This window comes from Bombus impatiens, unplaced genomic scaffold (genome assembly GCF_000188095.3).
Source record: "Bombus impatiens unplaced genomic scaffold, BIMP_2.2 scf_0672, whole genome shotgun sequence".
Lineage (NCBI taxonomy): Eukaryota > Metazoa > Arthropoda > Insecta > Hymenoptera > Apidae > Bombus > Bombus impatiens.
This window is the reverse complement of record NT_177091.1, coordinates 138352-154370: the sequence shown is the minus strand read 5'-3', so window position 1 is coordinate 154370 and position 16019 is coordinate 138352. Positions and strand designations below refer to the sequence as shown.

Here is a 16019-nt window from a genome sequence, read left to right as displayed (position 1 = left end):
GAGAGGCGCGCACTCTCGACGGGGGGTGGATATCGTGCGCTTTGCTCGGGGTGATAATTTGCAAGAGATGGCAGAAATGGATTGGCAAAGTATGTTCTTCTCGCCGATTGAAAAATCCCCTTCGCGGGGCAACCGTGAACGCGTACGCGTGTTTTATTAGTTTATCCCGGCGATTTCAACCCGCTCCGGGACCAGTCTGATTAATGTTGATACGGTGCCCATATTCGACCCCGTAAGATCTCAGGCACTTGGCTCTGTCGATCGTCATTGTTAACGAGCCAGGATAAACGAAAAATTTGACAGAGTCGACGTTGATTTAGGATTAGAAAATACATTCGAGTTCGCTGAAACGAGATTGAGTAGGTGAAATTGAGTAATTTTAGAATTTCGTTTCAGGAAGCGTTACGGGCTTTGAAGATTCTATTTTTACAACTTCCAATTTCGTCTGCGTTAATTTCAGATTGGTAATGAGAATATAAAAGCCTTCGACGACTGGAATTTCTAACTGCAAAGAGTCTTTAAGTCTTTCCGAAATCATAGATCGTAGACACAGAGTTGCAAAACTTGGCTCGAGAAATGTGTAACAAGTTCCAGGACTCGATACTGAGAACTTTCAATTTCGTTCGTCGTCACTGTCGACGAAAGAAGATAAACGAACAAGAACTTGCAATTGATATGTAGTTAACATCGACTCGAAGTTGATCATTGAAAAACGCAACATGGGACGAACAGAGAGAATAAACGAGCGACTGAATGCTATCGACATCCGCTCAAGATCTGCAAGTAGGCAACATGTCATCGTATAAAGAGGCTTGCACGAGCTTTAAGGAACCTTAAAGCTCTCTAAAATTAAATTACACGGGACAAATTTCTAAAATTCGAGCTTTAGCACGGCAATCTTCGAAATTTCGGAATACTAGACTTCCAATTTCGATAGCATAAATCGGCTGAAAAAATGCAACGGAGGATTATTACGGTGATTAAACGGTCGCGTGACCCATTAAGCGCGACTATTAATAAGTAATTGTTCATCGAGATCGGCCATAAAGATATCGGGGCCGGGCTCGTTACATACTTAACTCGTTTAATTCGTGAAAAAAGAAAAAACAACGAACAGGGGAAAGAAGAATTCGCGGAGAGGCGTACGAAGCCGAGCCGACGGATTTACGGGTTGCCCCGTCGCGGCAGAAATTCTCGTTGCCGGTTAAAACGCGGCCGAAAGTGTTGGAAAACGCGCACTAACTGTCTCGCGCTAGGAAACCTTCGCCGCGAGTAATGCATCCGCGGGCCGTTGAGAAAATCGTAAGTATCCACCGGGAAAGTATCTCTTTGCACGCTATCTCCGCGAGCCGCCGCGATCGCTATCTGTGAAATTGCCTTAAATATTCCAAGGGACTCGGTTTTGCTCGCGTAAATTATGCAACGATACTCTTTCTATCGTTCCGGCTACGCAACCTCCTCGTTTCAATCGTCTCGAGTAACTATTACGAGCAATTTACGGTTTAACGGAATAAAACGAAGATGCCATCATTTTCCTATTCTCGTTCTTTCTCCAGTAGATTCGGCGATATTGACGCACGCGGTGCGTCCACGCAATTTATCTATTTCTCGTATTTCTCGATTTTGTCGTTCAGATGTACGTTTAGCGTCGAAATTCTCACAGAAAGAAATTACTTACAAGCTTGTTTATCGCGGCAAATAAACAATCGCGAATTCCGAAGAAACTCTTAATCAGTTTAGCTGTCGCGACCTCTTTGAAAACTTTGAAAAGTGTGCACGTCGTCAAATGCAGGGTACACGTGGCTGTTGTAACGTAGAGTTAAATTGTAATGAAACAACTATTTTGTTTTTCTATTTTATTACCGACGGGGCTCGTCGTGACACGAAATATTGTCATTTCTTCGTGACGAGTATACTCGTCGAAAAAAGTCAACTGGTTAAAAAAGTCTAATATCCGATAACGCTTTACTCTTTGTTCTTTCATTTATCGACTTAATCGCTATAACATTTTCTCAAGGCTGCTCCAATGGCGGTGATAGACGCAACAGTTGCATATCTATGTACGAGTATGTTTTCCAGAAAATGACTTCCACATCGACTGCTACTACTTAATGATTACGTAGACTCAGATAATTCCACGAGTATGAAATTCGAACAGGGATGAAGCGAGAAATCTTTGGATCCTACGGTCGCGCGGTCCTCCTCTAAACACTATAATTGGTAGTAAGGAGGAGTATAAAAATTCGATCGTTCAGCCGTAATTTCGTGAGTGTCCGGTGGTGGCGGTCGGCTTGTCATAAACCGGATTTACTGTCGGGCTTCGTGAACTTTATGAGGATCGGCAAAACGGTGTATAACGTGGGTATAGAAGAGGAGGAGGCAGAAGCGACCAATGGCGAAGGGGGAGAAGAAAGGCGTAGGAGGCCGAGGGAAGTCCTCGGAAGGACAGGTTCAAGGAACTCCACGAATTAGAGAAAATACGAGGCCTGGCTCAACGGTTAATTTCTGCTACCTCGTGGAATTATTGAAAGTGTTTCATGGATGAAACTTTTATCCGATTCTCGTGTTGTACACGGGGATACGATGCTCTTTTGAAGCAGAAGCTACTTTGGCAAACCGATCGCTGTTATTAGACCGGATTCTTCGTTTCTTTTCTTCTTTTCTTAATGTCTTGCGTCTGGAAGCTACGTTTCTAGTTAATTAAAGAGGCGATGTTGAGTCCATGTTGCGAGCTTCGGTTTGCCATCTTCCTTTTGCCGAGGATTGCTGTTTGAATTTAGATGGGAAGGATCGCATTACGTGGTTGCTTCGTGCTGCTTGAATTTAGATGGAAATTGCGAGATAGTGCGAGGAGTAGCCAAATATTGAAACACTTAATATCCTAACATCAATAACATCTACCGTGTTACGAGACAAATCGCAGAAAAAATCCAATCTAGTCCAAACACCATTCTATTAATTCATCGTCTTTTCACGTAACAACAGTTCATCTTTCTTTCCCTTTGTTAAACACTATAATGTCATTCCCGGTAGATTAATCTCTTCGACCCTGTTAATCTATCATTTTAATCTACACCAAAAGTCTCAACTTCACAAATGATTCTCTCTTTCTTTCATTGCAACAGAAAAAAGAGAAACACGAGACACAAAGAACAAAAATCATTAAAAATTGTAAAAACACCCCATTGTTATGTTTCTAAAGGTCGCGAGGACGCGTGGAAAAATGACGGCAGCTAGCGTTTCAAGCTGTCAGAATGTCCCGTCCGGGGATCAGCTCGCGGCACGAGCTACGTAACGCAATTAACCAGCGAGCAATTAATAACCGGCCGTTATAGATGCTGGCAGGAATCGTTCGATCGCATGGAATCGCGGGTACCGCTTCGTACGTGCGAGCAATATCGTTTCTATCCCCACCGTCTGTATTCCACTGTTCCCCACCAGTATCTTTGGTATCGTATCCCCCACTTAGGTGCCTCACCCTCGCTCTGTTTCTCCCGTGTGTGCAGCTAAAACGCAGGAAAGGGAACGTAATAGCCTCGCATGATACACCGCCATTAATCCGTGTATATACCCTTCCATACTTTGGAGGAATAGACACCTCGTACGCCTCGGTTTCATAGCCGGTTCATCAGCCGGATATCTCTCCCCCCCGCTTGCTCTCCTTCGCCTCTTCCTGTCTTTTCCTCTCACTCGCGATGATTTAATTTCGCCCCGTTCCCTCCATCCGAGGCCGTCCTCCCGCCTCTTTCTCTGCAGCCTCTCGCTGTGAGCAACCGAATCGCAGCGATCGGGTGACTGTTGGGTTTCTAGCGGATTTCGTGGTCAATTTTAAGGGTTGTTTTCGCAATTACGAGAAGACGGAGGAAGTGAAACGGCAGTAGTTTGAGACGGACCGTGTCCATTGTAATTATGTTTGCGGTTTCACCGAAGAAAAGCCAATCTATCGAGAGTAATCGGGAAACTCGTTTATCGCGAAGGACTCGAAGACTGCTTCTGTTTGTCTCTCAAATTGTTAGAGCGTAGTTTCTATCGTTGAAGGATTCGTCGTATACGAGGAGCTCTAGTACAGTATCTTTGCAAATGATAAGATATATTAAGGCTATGCGAGTTGTTTTTATCGAGTCGACTTCGAAGCCGGTGTCTTGGAAAACTCACCTGCAGGAACATTTCGCCATCGAGATGATGATGGTCGTAGGCAGCGAACGCCGCCAATTCCCTCGCCCGGTAATGCGAATCGTGGTGCGAATTTTCTTCCTTGTCTTTGTGCATCACCACTGCAACAGAGAACAGTTTAGCGCTTTGTTAACTCGTTTTAATCGAAACTTTCACCTGTAACGCTCTAAAAATGATCTGTGACATTATGCACACCCTAACCTTATAGTATTCATGTTAATCAAACGTTATACGATACGCATACATGTCGTGCGACATTTCATCTCTAGCATTAAACTTAATATCCGGGCAACAAGAGAAATTCGCGGAGTAAAAAATCGTAAAAATTCGGCGGCTTCGACAGAATATTATTTAACGCAAGGATCTGGTTCTCGTACATTTTGCAATTATAGCGTGCATGTTAAGCAAAGGGGTACGGCAGGTGTAACGGGCAACAGATCGACGGCTTATTATAGGGCTTAAAAGGAAGTGTCGCTCACATCCTGTCACGTATTGCCGGATCTTCTCCGCGACCGTTCTCCATTAATCTCCTTCCGTCGTTTGATACTTTCGCCGTTCGGATGACTCGTTCCCCTTCTCTCTTCTCCTCTTTTTTTTTCTCGCGGAAGGATTCGATTCGAAGATGGGGATTACACAGGCCAACGATAACAACGACACCTCAACGGTGGAAACCGTCCGTTTCTCTCAAGCGGAAGGATTCGATTTGAGAAGATAAAAAAGGCTTTCGGGTTGTTCGATCGCCATGTCCACTCTTCCTCCTCTTCTCTTTCTCGACTGACTTTCGCACGATAAGAACGAAGATAAAGAGTACATGATGAGATAAAATGCAATCGCTCGAAATAAAGATGAAATAAACTGACGTTTAGCATGATTATAGGTTCGGCAATGTCGACGATGAGTCAGAACAAGACTAGTAATACGCTGTGACAATTACATTACTATGATAGAGGAGATTATACGGTGCGGATAGAAGGTAAGTCGTGGACGAAAAACATTCTAATTTTAGAAAATACGATTGTATTTTACAAAAGTAACGGATAATTGGATATTTGAGTGATAAGCTTGGTAAAATGTGTCTAATCGTCGCTAGCGATCCAAGAGTTTGAAATTACCATGTATTCTATGGAATCTAGGAACTGGGCAAAATGTTCATCTATATAGAATTTTATTATAATATATGCATATGTGTCTTGTAATAAATATCTTCTAACTTGTGTTATATACATTTTCGGTTGTGTTTCAAATTTTACCGATATAATCACGACAGTTGCGTTTCGCTACAGCAGCGATAGAATTTCCAAATGTTTTACATAACACGTACAATATGCACGTCAAATTCAATGACGTGAAATTTCACGTTAAATCTCCTTGGAACGTTGCAAATCCAATTTGTCCCTTAAAATGACACCAATATTGGAATACAAAAAAGGTTAGAAATCAACTTCCATGTTAAATTCTCATGAAACACGTACACTTTTTTGTTTGTTAAAACGAGACCAAGCTTGAAATATAAAAATCCGAGGATCGCAACAAGGTTAAACATGAAAGGTCATGTTAAATCTTCCTAAATATATCGTAAATGTTCCTGTCCTTTAAAACGAAACCAAGCTCCAAATATAATATAAAAATATCGATGAGATGTTAGATCTTCTCAAAACGTTGCAAATCCTCTTTGTTCCTTAGAACGAGACTCGAGACATGAAAGGTCCGAGGTTCGCGGCATGGTTAAACACGTCGATTCCAACGAACGCTTGTTGTTGTTAGGGCACCGAAAACAATTCACTGGGAGATTCGAACGTGGAAGTGAAACCTGTCGTACGGCGCGCGCGCGCAGCCAATGTGGGGACCCTGAGGTCGACACACGATTTTCGTATCATTTACACGAAGAAACCGATCGCGGCCGGGTAAAATACGATATTTCAGGAGTTCCAGGCCGAGGTGAAGTGAAAGCACCACGTCGTATCACCGCGTTGTCGTCGTTGCGGACCGTGTAACGAATAAGAACAAGACCACCTGTGAGCTCCGCCGGTCGGAGAGCCGGATGATACGAGTCCGCCGCGCCGATGCGTTTCGAAAGTGAACAACCTCCTCGTGGAGCATTTAGCGTCGAAGGGTATCGATGCGTGCATGAAAGATGTGCGACTTCGCCGATGGCCGCTCATAAAAAGGTGCACGCAATGTTCCTTCAGTGAAGCACGCGTGCGCCACGCGACCCTCCAGGCCAGTTTTCATCGTGCTTACTTAGTACTATCCTCCTACTACTCCTTGACGACAGCCACTCTATCCAGGAAGAACCTGACTCAAGATTAATCACCTACGTTGCGTTTCGATGTTCTTAATCTTTAATGGTGATGATGGAATCCTGCTTTGCAAATGTTCAACGCAGATTACCGCATGTAGAGAATGTTCCAAGGAATTGAATGCGCAATGGAAAGTTCAACTTTTTCCACTCAAAATGTATCGCGACTGCTTAGACTACTATTAGAGGCACGGAATGCTCGAATAATTTCGCAAGTAGAAATACGGAAACGTCATTTACGAATAGAGATATTTTACATATAGAAATATTATTTGAAAATATCGCTCCGATTTTCACCAACAATTTCGTACGTATTTTTAAGCGATAATTTCAGTTTCAATTGCGGCAAATTATCTCAATCTTTTCGCCATTAGCGAAGCAGAATAGAAAAGTCAATGAAACGGCGAGCAGTAACAGGTTGTCCTGACGAGGAACGGGAAGGAATTGTCGAAAAGGAACGTTTGAGAGAAGGAATGACGCGTGCTGGAAGGATGAGCAACACGGAGGTTGTTCACTCGTAAATAGTGGCACGCAATGTCGTGAAGCGGCCGCGTTCTGCCACGCGACCCTCTGGGACAGGATCCCATTTAGGATGGCCGTTGGGATAACGGCGTACCGCAGGATACGATGCTGCGTTCGCTTTATTTACCCTAACGACAATTCGATTTTCAATGCTCTTTCATTCCGTCTACGGCTAATGACCGTGGCTAATGCTTCCCCGATCGATGACTCTTCGCGTTTCCGACAGAATTCCTGTGTCAAACGACCGTGCACCAGAGTATTTGCAGAACGATCCACTGATTTCAGAGGGAACGAATCGATGTGAATGGGCGACGTGTAATTCATCGCCACGGTCTCTGTATGAAAACGATCGTACAGGTGTATGCAGAAGCAAAGCAAACGTAAATTTCACGCTCGTGTTCGTCATGGAATATCGTTGTATCTTAATTTGCAGTTTATTTCGAAAATATCGAGACTCGAGGACGCATTTTTCGTACGATACATTTCAGTGTAATGAAAGGCAATTGGAATTTTATTTCAATTAGAGAGAGAGAGAGAGAGAGAGAGAGAGGCTGCGTCACATTCCGATTGCTTCCCACACTTTTATCAAATTAAAAAATATAAAATGTTAGAAAATATGTACATTCGCTATTACAAAGCACAACTAACGCACAAAACAAGTGTTTGAACGTCGTCATATATCGATTCTACCTATCAGAGACCACTATCTTTATTTCAATTTTGAATTTATCCTTAAAATAGGAGTAAAAATAGGGCTGCGCCACGTTCGAGTTACCCTAAAACTTTTTCACGAAGGAACTCCATGGCAGCATTGCAAATCTCCAGCTCCACGCTACTTTTAATTCGATTTCAAGTTCACAAACCAGATGTCGAAACTCGAGGATGCGTTCGATTCGACTCGTTTCGCGTTTATTTGCAGCAAAGGAGAGTTAGAAAAGAGCGCGGTATCGTCGGAGATGATCGTGTTCGAGCGACTCTCGTGGGAAGGCTCGTTCTATGTGTCACCGGAAGAAAGGTGTCGTGGACGTCACGGAAACTGCGCGAAACAACGCAACTGAAAGAAACGTGAAATAAAGAAAAGCATCCGTAGATTAGGATCAATCCGTGGAACAACGAGAGATTGGTACGGCGATGAGTCCGTGAGATCCGTGTTAATAATTGCACTTCCTCGCGCAAGGTCGACTCGCGAGGAGGCCGACGGACTGGACCGGAAACGACGGAATGAAAAGTAGCCAGAGGCCAATCGGAATGCGCGAACCGGAGCGATGGCGTACGGCCCTTCATGGACGCGTGAATCTCTTCGTGTGCACGCTTCGAAACGCGTGAAACACGATCTTACACACGAGGGAGCGAAAGTTTACTCGTCATGCTTGTTTGCCGAACGATTTAGGCTACATTTTGAGCCTGACACGCTTACCGAGCCAAAAGTGACGGCAATTGAATTAGTCAAGCTGTTGACTATCGGGTGTGGACGTGTCCATCATTCGTTTATCGTCCAATTTTCTACAGAAAGCAGATGCTGTCGAGAGGACGTTTTATGGGGGTTCTTTTGTTTGAAGTTTCTTCGATATTGCGATGAAAAGGAAGACGAGTTAATTCGTCGGTGTACGCAATTGTCAATCACCTGGATACAACAGTTTTACTTACGAATCTCTTACATGCAATATTATTCTTTTATTTAATTCGCGTTCGTCTATATTTTATAATTCATAGGATTTATAGCTCGATAGGAATTTAGTATCTAGTAGAATTTAGTACTAACAATTGGGGGTAACACTTCGTTCGAAAATCTTGCATCACCATTAGCTGTATCTGATTGTACGTAAAAGTCAATTATATTGATACAATGCTTAAACGTAGTTAGTATCAAATGTGATTGATACTACAGAAAAGAAACAAGAAGAGAATATGTATCTCCTATATTCAAAATATTAAAGAATACGTATAGGATTTTAGAAGAGTGAATTATGTGGCACGTCGAGCCAATAGAAATTGTAATTTGTTATCTGTTAGTTTGTGATTATGGAAGCTTCTGCTTAAACCGGTTAGAATGCTTTTATAATTGGATATATTAAACAGGATGGCTATCGTTGGTAATAAAATGACAGAATGGTTCGATTTGGCAAAAGTGACGGAGGAAATTAAAAATGGTCCGTTGGCACGCCCATCGTATGGGCCACGTGGACTGAAACAATCAAGCGGCGGCACGCGTATCGACGCGTTGATCACCGTGGACGCTTCCTAATTGGAATCGCATCCGACAACGCCGATCCCATTAATCATCGATCGATTATACGCTCAAGGAGATAATCACTTACTTAACCATTCACTTAGCCCGAGCCGGGACGAGTCGGCCTGCGTGAAACGCACCGTCATCCTGACGAAGGAACAGGAATACCTTGTCTGTTGGAAACTTTATTTGGACTATATGTCTAAATAAGAACAGCAAAATAGACGTAAAACGAACTAATCAGACAACGTATCTTTCGATAGCTGTAGTTTCTTTTCCCAAAATGAAAAATTAACGATATACTTAGGGTTCAGTACGTCTTTTAAGTGCTTTAAAATATCGAATATCTATTTTCAAAATTGTTTAAATCTCCGAGAAATCAATACGATACACGACAAGTAGAACGTAGATGCTTTTTTGAAGCGCGTTTGAAACAAATCTGATGACTCGAAGCGTACTTAAATTGCACTTGAAGTAGTGGAATGCACTCGAGGTAGAGTAAAATGTACTTGTAACAGCCTTAGCAGAAATTTCACAGTCGCTTCTGTTCTGTTTTTAAATATATAACATAAAGCAATTGGCTGTCGTTTCAAAGAAAACGCAAAACGACGCTCGTCTCCCCTTCGAACTGAAAAATTATACTCTCGAATCTTTAGCGATTTCTCGACCGGACAAACTGAACCGGTTGCTATTAATGTTCCTAACTTTGACGAACAACTCCTTCTCTCGCTTCTACATTGACCATCAGAATTTCAATTTCTTCGAGCAATTCAATTTCACAGGAAACCAGCCGAAAATGTTACCCCTTTTTTAGCAACCCCCAACTACTTCCTTCCTAATGCTAGATGCATTTACAAATACGTTGCCTTTCGTCCAAAAACCCGGTGATCGATCATCTAACAGCTGGCCTCAGGGTCTAAAGCTTCGACATATAATAAGAGCGGAAGCGAATCGCACGCCAACGAGGGACACAGAAGTCGCCATCGTCGTTCAAGATTCCTGGCGGGGCGAACGAATATGAAAGATTAGGCGCGAGGCACGCGCACTAACACACACGCTCGCCACAATTCTCGGTTGATTATGTCGCGAAAACGAATGGCTGGCGCGCGATAAGCAGCGAGACGAAGTGGTTTTCGTCGGGTAAGAACCGCGAAAAAGTCTTTTTTCGATCGGTCCCTGGCGGCTTTCTGAAAAACCACCGATCCTCGGCGTTTTTACCCGGGAACCTCGTAATCCCCTTATCCCGGCCAATTATCGCGTATTCTTCCTCCCCACGCGAACCAATTACCTCCGCAGCGAGCGTTCCATAGTGTCGTGACCTTTCGCTGCCGCCGTTCCTCCGCCATACTCTTCGGCCATTATTTATCTCGACCGCGGATCTATAGGCTCCTCGAACGTTTTAATTGCCCGTTCTAAAGTCCGTGATCTGTTTTGCTCGCGGGCCTATCCGACCTCGCGGCACGGCTTTGCTCAACTAGACATTGAAAGCACAGTAGAACTCCATTTATCCCAACTCCATTTATTGCAACGAAATTTTAGTTAATGCTCGGCTAACACGTTCTATGTAGCAGCATTTCCACGACCCCTACTATTAGCGAAGAAAAACATGGAAAACATATTTTAAAGTTAAAAGTAAAATTATTCTAAAATTCCATGAAATCTTTCTTCCATCGTCTATCGACGAATAGGGTTGAAATTTAAAGGGTTGAATCACACCTCGAAAGTTTTCCAAACTGCTACTTAACACCCTTCGTAATTTAGTCGACTGTATCGAATTATTCCATCTACATCGTGCAGGAAGATTAAGCAATTGTCGATACACAAACCACTCAATCAACAACAATCGCGATAATTAATAAGAGGAGGATAATTGATTCCCAAGAAGGGCGTTTAGATTTCTGGCAGGTGATTGCGCGAGGACTTAGCAACGTGGTCTTTGATGGTTCACGCGAACCGCTGGCTCCGGTTCGTGGAAATAATTAGGCCGCGATTTCGATTCTTTCGCGTCCGGTGCGCGTTACCGGAGCGGAAATCGCGGTACGGTCGAAAGGGACGCGATTTCGCGCGGATGAAAAAGGAAAAGATACAAGGAAAGAGAGAAGCAACCAACTTTCCGGCGTAGCTGGATGGCAGAAACTGGAGGAAACGAAGTTAATTCGCGGTCTACCTCTGACGATAATAGCCATGAAGAGAGATTATTAGCCGGTCGTAACGAGCGATCGTACATACGTTCGCGTTGCTGATCGACGATTTATAAAGCAACGACCAATTGGGTAATTACCCGGCCACTCCTTTGTGCTCCTGTCCCCTTTCGAATCTTGCAAACCATACAAGTTCGTAGATTGAGAGTGTGGTTTGCAGTGTTTCTTTATTCGACGATCGAGCGCTTCGAATGTTATTTTTCATTCTTTGGAGTTCGTGGTTGGTCCGACAGATATACGAGAAACCGTTCTGTACTTTTCTTTGAAAGAAACATTACTTCTACAACTGTTCGACGAAGAATACTGCTCTTTTCAGGGTATTCAACCCCCTCCTTCTGCCGCCCAATCATAGAAGGTGCAAGCTCTGTCAAAACCGAACGAAAGAAAATGCGTTTCTTCGATCGTTTTAATTCCTCAGCTGTGCGATATATTCGAAATCAAAGTTTCTAAAAATTAACAAACCTATGTGAATATTGAAATTTCCTCGATTCAAAAGCAAAAAAACAGTTACGAGAGATACGTATACGTGAAAGCTTTCCAATTTCAGTCTCGATAGAGTTCTTTCGACGAATTCTATCTATCTATATATATTCCTCGAGTTCTAAAAGTTCTCTTACACGATTTACATTCAAAAGCAAAGCCTTTAAAAATCAATAACGATACGTCGATATTCCGATTTTCTCGAGTCCGTGGAATAACGTATACCCACGTATTCAACCCCCGAATCGCATCGGGCGCGAACCGTCAGAGCGAAGCGAAAAGAAATTGCGTCCGCGGCGGGGTATATTCGGCGCGTATACACGATCTGATATCGCTCGTCGGGCAGAGCCAGACGCCGACAGTTTTTATCGAGGCGACGAGCCAGCAGCAGCACAGCCGAGGAAGAGAGTAGTTTCGCAAGCGCTCTTTAGTGCTCGACGCCACGATACACGGCCGCTCGCGACCGGCCCCTGCCGCCTCTCTCTATGTACAGTGACCGTATAAAGTAATCCGTCAGACAGAAGTGGGGTGATAATGCATGAGTGCGGTTGCCCCGCCCTATCCCTGTAACCGCGATAAAATCTCTCATTACGCAACGAAACGGACCCTCTGCCCGGCTAGACTGTTATCCTTAGACAGGAACTCTAATAAACCATACGTATGTGGAAATTTATATTTTCATTTCGGGACTCGACGTGTCTCAAACGTCCGACAACCCCTTTTCAAAGGGGCTGAAACGCACTCTCTCAACGTCTCTCTACGTTCGTTCCAACTTTCGACTATGTATTTGTATTGTCTTGTATTTCATTACGAGTAGATCCCTCGTTGATGGCTATGGTCTATTAAAGATGCAAACGTGCACAGAACGCATGGAAAACGTGGAAACGTAGGAAATATTTAAAGTGTAATAATCGTTTCGTACGATTAGCAGAATGCCATTACGAATGGTATTGTTGTATCAATTAAAATTTCCATAAAAATTCCCAGTCTGGTTACAATATTAATTTGCATAAACCTCTACAGTTATTTATTTAGCCAATATCTTTAACGATACAGTTAATCGTTCGGACGATGGATATTTAAATATTTTGAAAATAGCATGGTGTAGACGAGAGTTCTAAATGCTTCGTGTTTTAACTGTATTCGTAAAAATCCACGGTCCAATAGGAATCATAAATCTGCATAAAAGACTGGTCTATTTGGTATGAATATCTGCTACGAAGAGATTAATTGATCTAGTACTTACTGATAAGCTTCATGAATCTTCCGAAGACAGAATAACACAGATTCGATCTTCGATATTTCACTTTGTGGCAAGCAAAAGTTTCGCGAACGTAGAATTTCACGTAACATCGTATTGGCAAAGACGTTAATCTCTGATGTTTCGTCAAAGATTCGATCGAAGCATATGGAGTTGAAAGGGAAAAATTCTGGGCTGATGACAAAGCGGATTGATATTCGCCGTGGCATTAGAGCGGATAGCCAGCAACAGGACCACGTACCCGGTGCAATTACGAATGATTACACGTCGCGGGAGGAAATGTGCACGCGGCACGACATGCGCGTGTGTCATAAACGCGACTAACGTGCCAATTTGTATCTATTGTTAATTAGCTCGCTAACAGCGAATTATTCGCGGACCGTGAATCGCGTTGTCTCTCCCCCTTCTTCTCCCTCTCTTGTCCTCTCTCAATCAGAAACTTTCTGTTTCATCGTACTATCCTGTGAACACCTCGAGTTCGATTATTATTAGGTTGTCCGAGAAGTTTCTTTCGTTTTATGAGGGAATAATAATAATAGACGCACAACGTTTTTTGTTTTATATTATTTGCTGAATTACGTACGATCCATTTTGTGTTATTGAGATAATCACCGTAACGTTTCACAGACTTGGTTTCACGTTTGTATGAAGGTGCACTGTTGTAAAAAACACGCTTGCGAAAGAAAGACACTTTCCGGACAATCTAATATAATCAATTACACCACGCTCAGACGGTATCTAGGAAATATGACCATACAAATGTCGTTCGAATTCCAAGGAAATTTTATTTTTGGAAATGGACTTTTCTCTAGATAAAATTCTATATACGAAAAAGAGTATCGAATTTTATCGTAGGAAGTATAAATTTCTTATTCGTAAACTTGTTCCGTGATAGCTGAATTTTGGGAATTCCGAGACCCTCAAAAATGATATTTTTCGTTCAGATAAAATTTTCTTCGCCGGGAGAAGAGCTGTAAATTTTGACGACGAAGATGAAAAATTATTGCGTGGACAGTTACACGATACGAGGATTCTTAAGGTTCTAAAATTCTTAGAAATTAACTTTCGACTACACAAGATCTTCGACGCGATTTTATCATTGAAGAAAACCAAACCACTTAAGTGTTCTCTTTCGGAAAGTTATTCTGTGTACCTCTTTTATCGCGATTTAGTGTTTTTTTTTTTTTTAATCAAAAAACGGGGAAAATTCGAGAGGAGAACTCTCGAGGGCGAGTACACAGTAAGAGAGAATCGCAGGAAAGCAGTCCTTAATGCCAATGGACTCGTGTCAAGGTGATTTGAGCAGCAATCTTGTAGCGGAAACACGGCGCACACAGACACGGTCGTGTATCATCATCGTCGACGTGGTCGTCATTGGTTATCGTTTGGCCTATAATCCATATTTCTTTCAACTTTAACTCGAGCTTCTCGTTGCTACCGCATCTCAGCATTTCGAGAATGTTAGCCTTAAAAAACGAGGGACGTTCACAGTGCGACTTTTTCCGCTAATATAATAGTGGAGCTTTCCAGAGCCTGTGGTAATAATAAACGAAGTAGGCCACGCGAGTGACTTACGTGTAGAAACACGAACGATAGAGAGAGAGTCGATAAATAACGCGGTGTCAGGATGTTTTAAAAATATTTTAAAGCCTTAGGCTGCTACTAAATCCACCGAGTTGCTAGATTTTATGGTAATCGAGCGACGCGAATTACTTTGTAAAAAGCTGATTATGCTTGGAAACGCGATCAATCTACCGAGATAGAGTCTCTTCCCTGAATAGCTCGTTAAACGAGGAATATTTAACCGCCGATGACTTGACTTGAAAACGTAAGCATGTAACAATGTATGTAAGTATACAACCTTGAGGCTTTAAATTATGTTTTATTTTTTAATATAAAATACCTGTCAGTTTATCGTCTGACAAAAATCTCTGACCGGCAAGAAACTGTTTTAATGTTGAGAATATATGAAGGTTTCAGCAGACCAGATTCGGATGAAAGATATACTTCGATTCAGCTTTTTGTATTTTTCCTATCTACATTGACAGAACATTTGTTCCAAACGTTATCTATTTCACCATGGATTCATGGATTCATGGTTTCAACCTGAAACGTTGAAATCGTAAACACACTATACACGCTATTGTTAAAAAATTGGAAACTATTATTCCAATTATATCTGGATCTAGTAATTTTATTAATAATTCAAAATTAATGCCACAATCATCTTTTAAATTAACGAGATATTTCACGAAAAACTTTCGCCGGACTCAACGTATAAATCGTAGGCCAATTTTTAAAAAATTCCATGTAATCTACAGAAAATACCTGTAATAATTCCAATCTTTTGACTAATATTACACGTCGATCTACCTAATGATCGTGTCTCGCAACAGTGGCAAACTGTTCAACGTGTTACGAGCACATAACGATATATATTCATGGAAAGTGTCTACAAGCGTTCGATCACTTTCCTGCACTCGTGTACAAACCGCGAACTTTTCACAGTGCCTCGTTCGCTCAACCTCAACCGAAAAGGTTCTAATTGGACCAGAACGATTACTATCTCCGATCTAAAACCCACAACGATCTGCAACTACCCCTGGGTAGCACCGGGCCCCTCTTTAAGATCGTGATCTCGATCCTGAGACAAGCGGAGTCAGAACGTAAGACTAAAATTCGAGGGAGGCGGACGCACGAAAGACCGGACTCGAAAGGCAAATCACATTATAATTAGCGCGTACAGCTGTAGATACGAGGGCAAATTGTATTAATGCATTCCGTCGTCTCTATCTAAGCGGCTATAGCACGGTGTCCAGCGGCGGAGGGCAGCTGTCGGTGGCGAGGCATATA

The 16019-nt window shown here is 42.6% G+C and overlaps 1 protein-coding gene across 1 annotated transcript in view; it reads right to left on the bottom strand.

Annotated features, from left to right (window-relative positions):
* LOC100747736 (aryl hydrocarbon receptor protein 1) overlaps window positions 1–16019 on the bottom strand; it is a 160195-nt gene that overhangs the window by 31147 nt on the left and 113029 nt on the right. The window contains exon 3 of the mRNA XM_033322834.1: window positions 4156–4274. Within this exon, the coding sequence (XP_033178725.1) occupies window positions 4156–4274 (119 nt within the window). The remainder of the gene's footprint in view (window positions 1–4155; window positions 4275–16019) is intronic.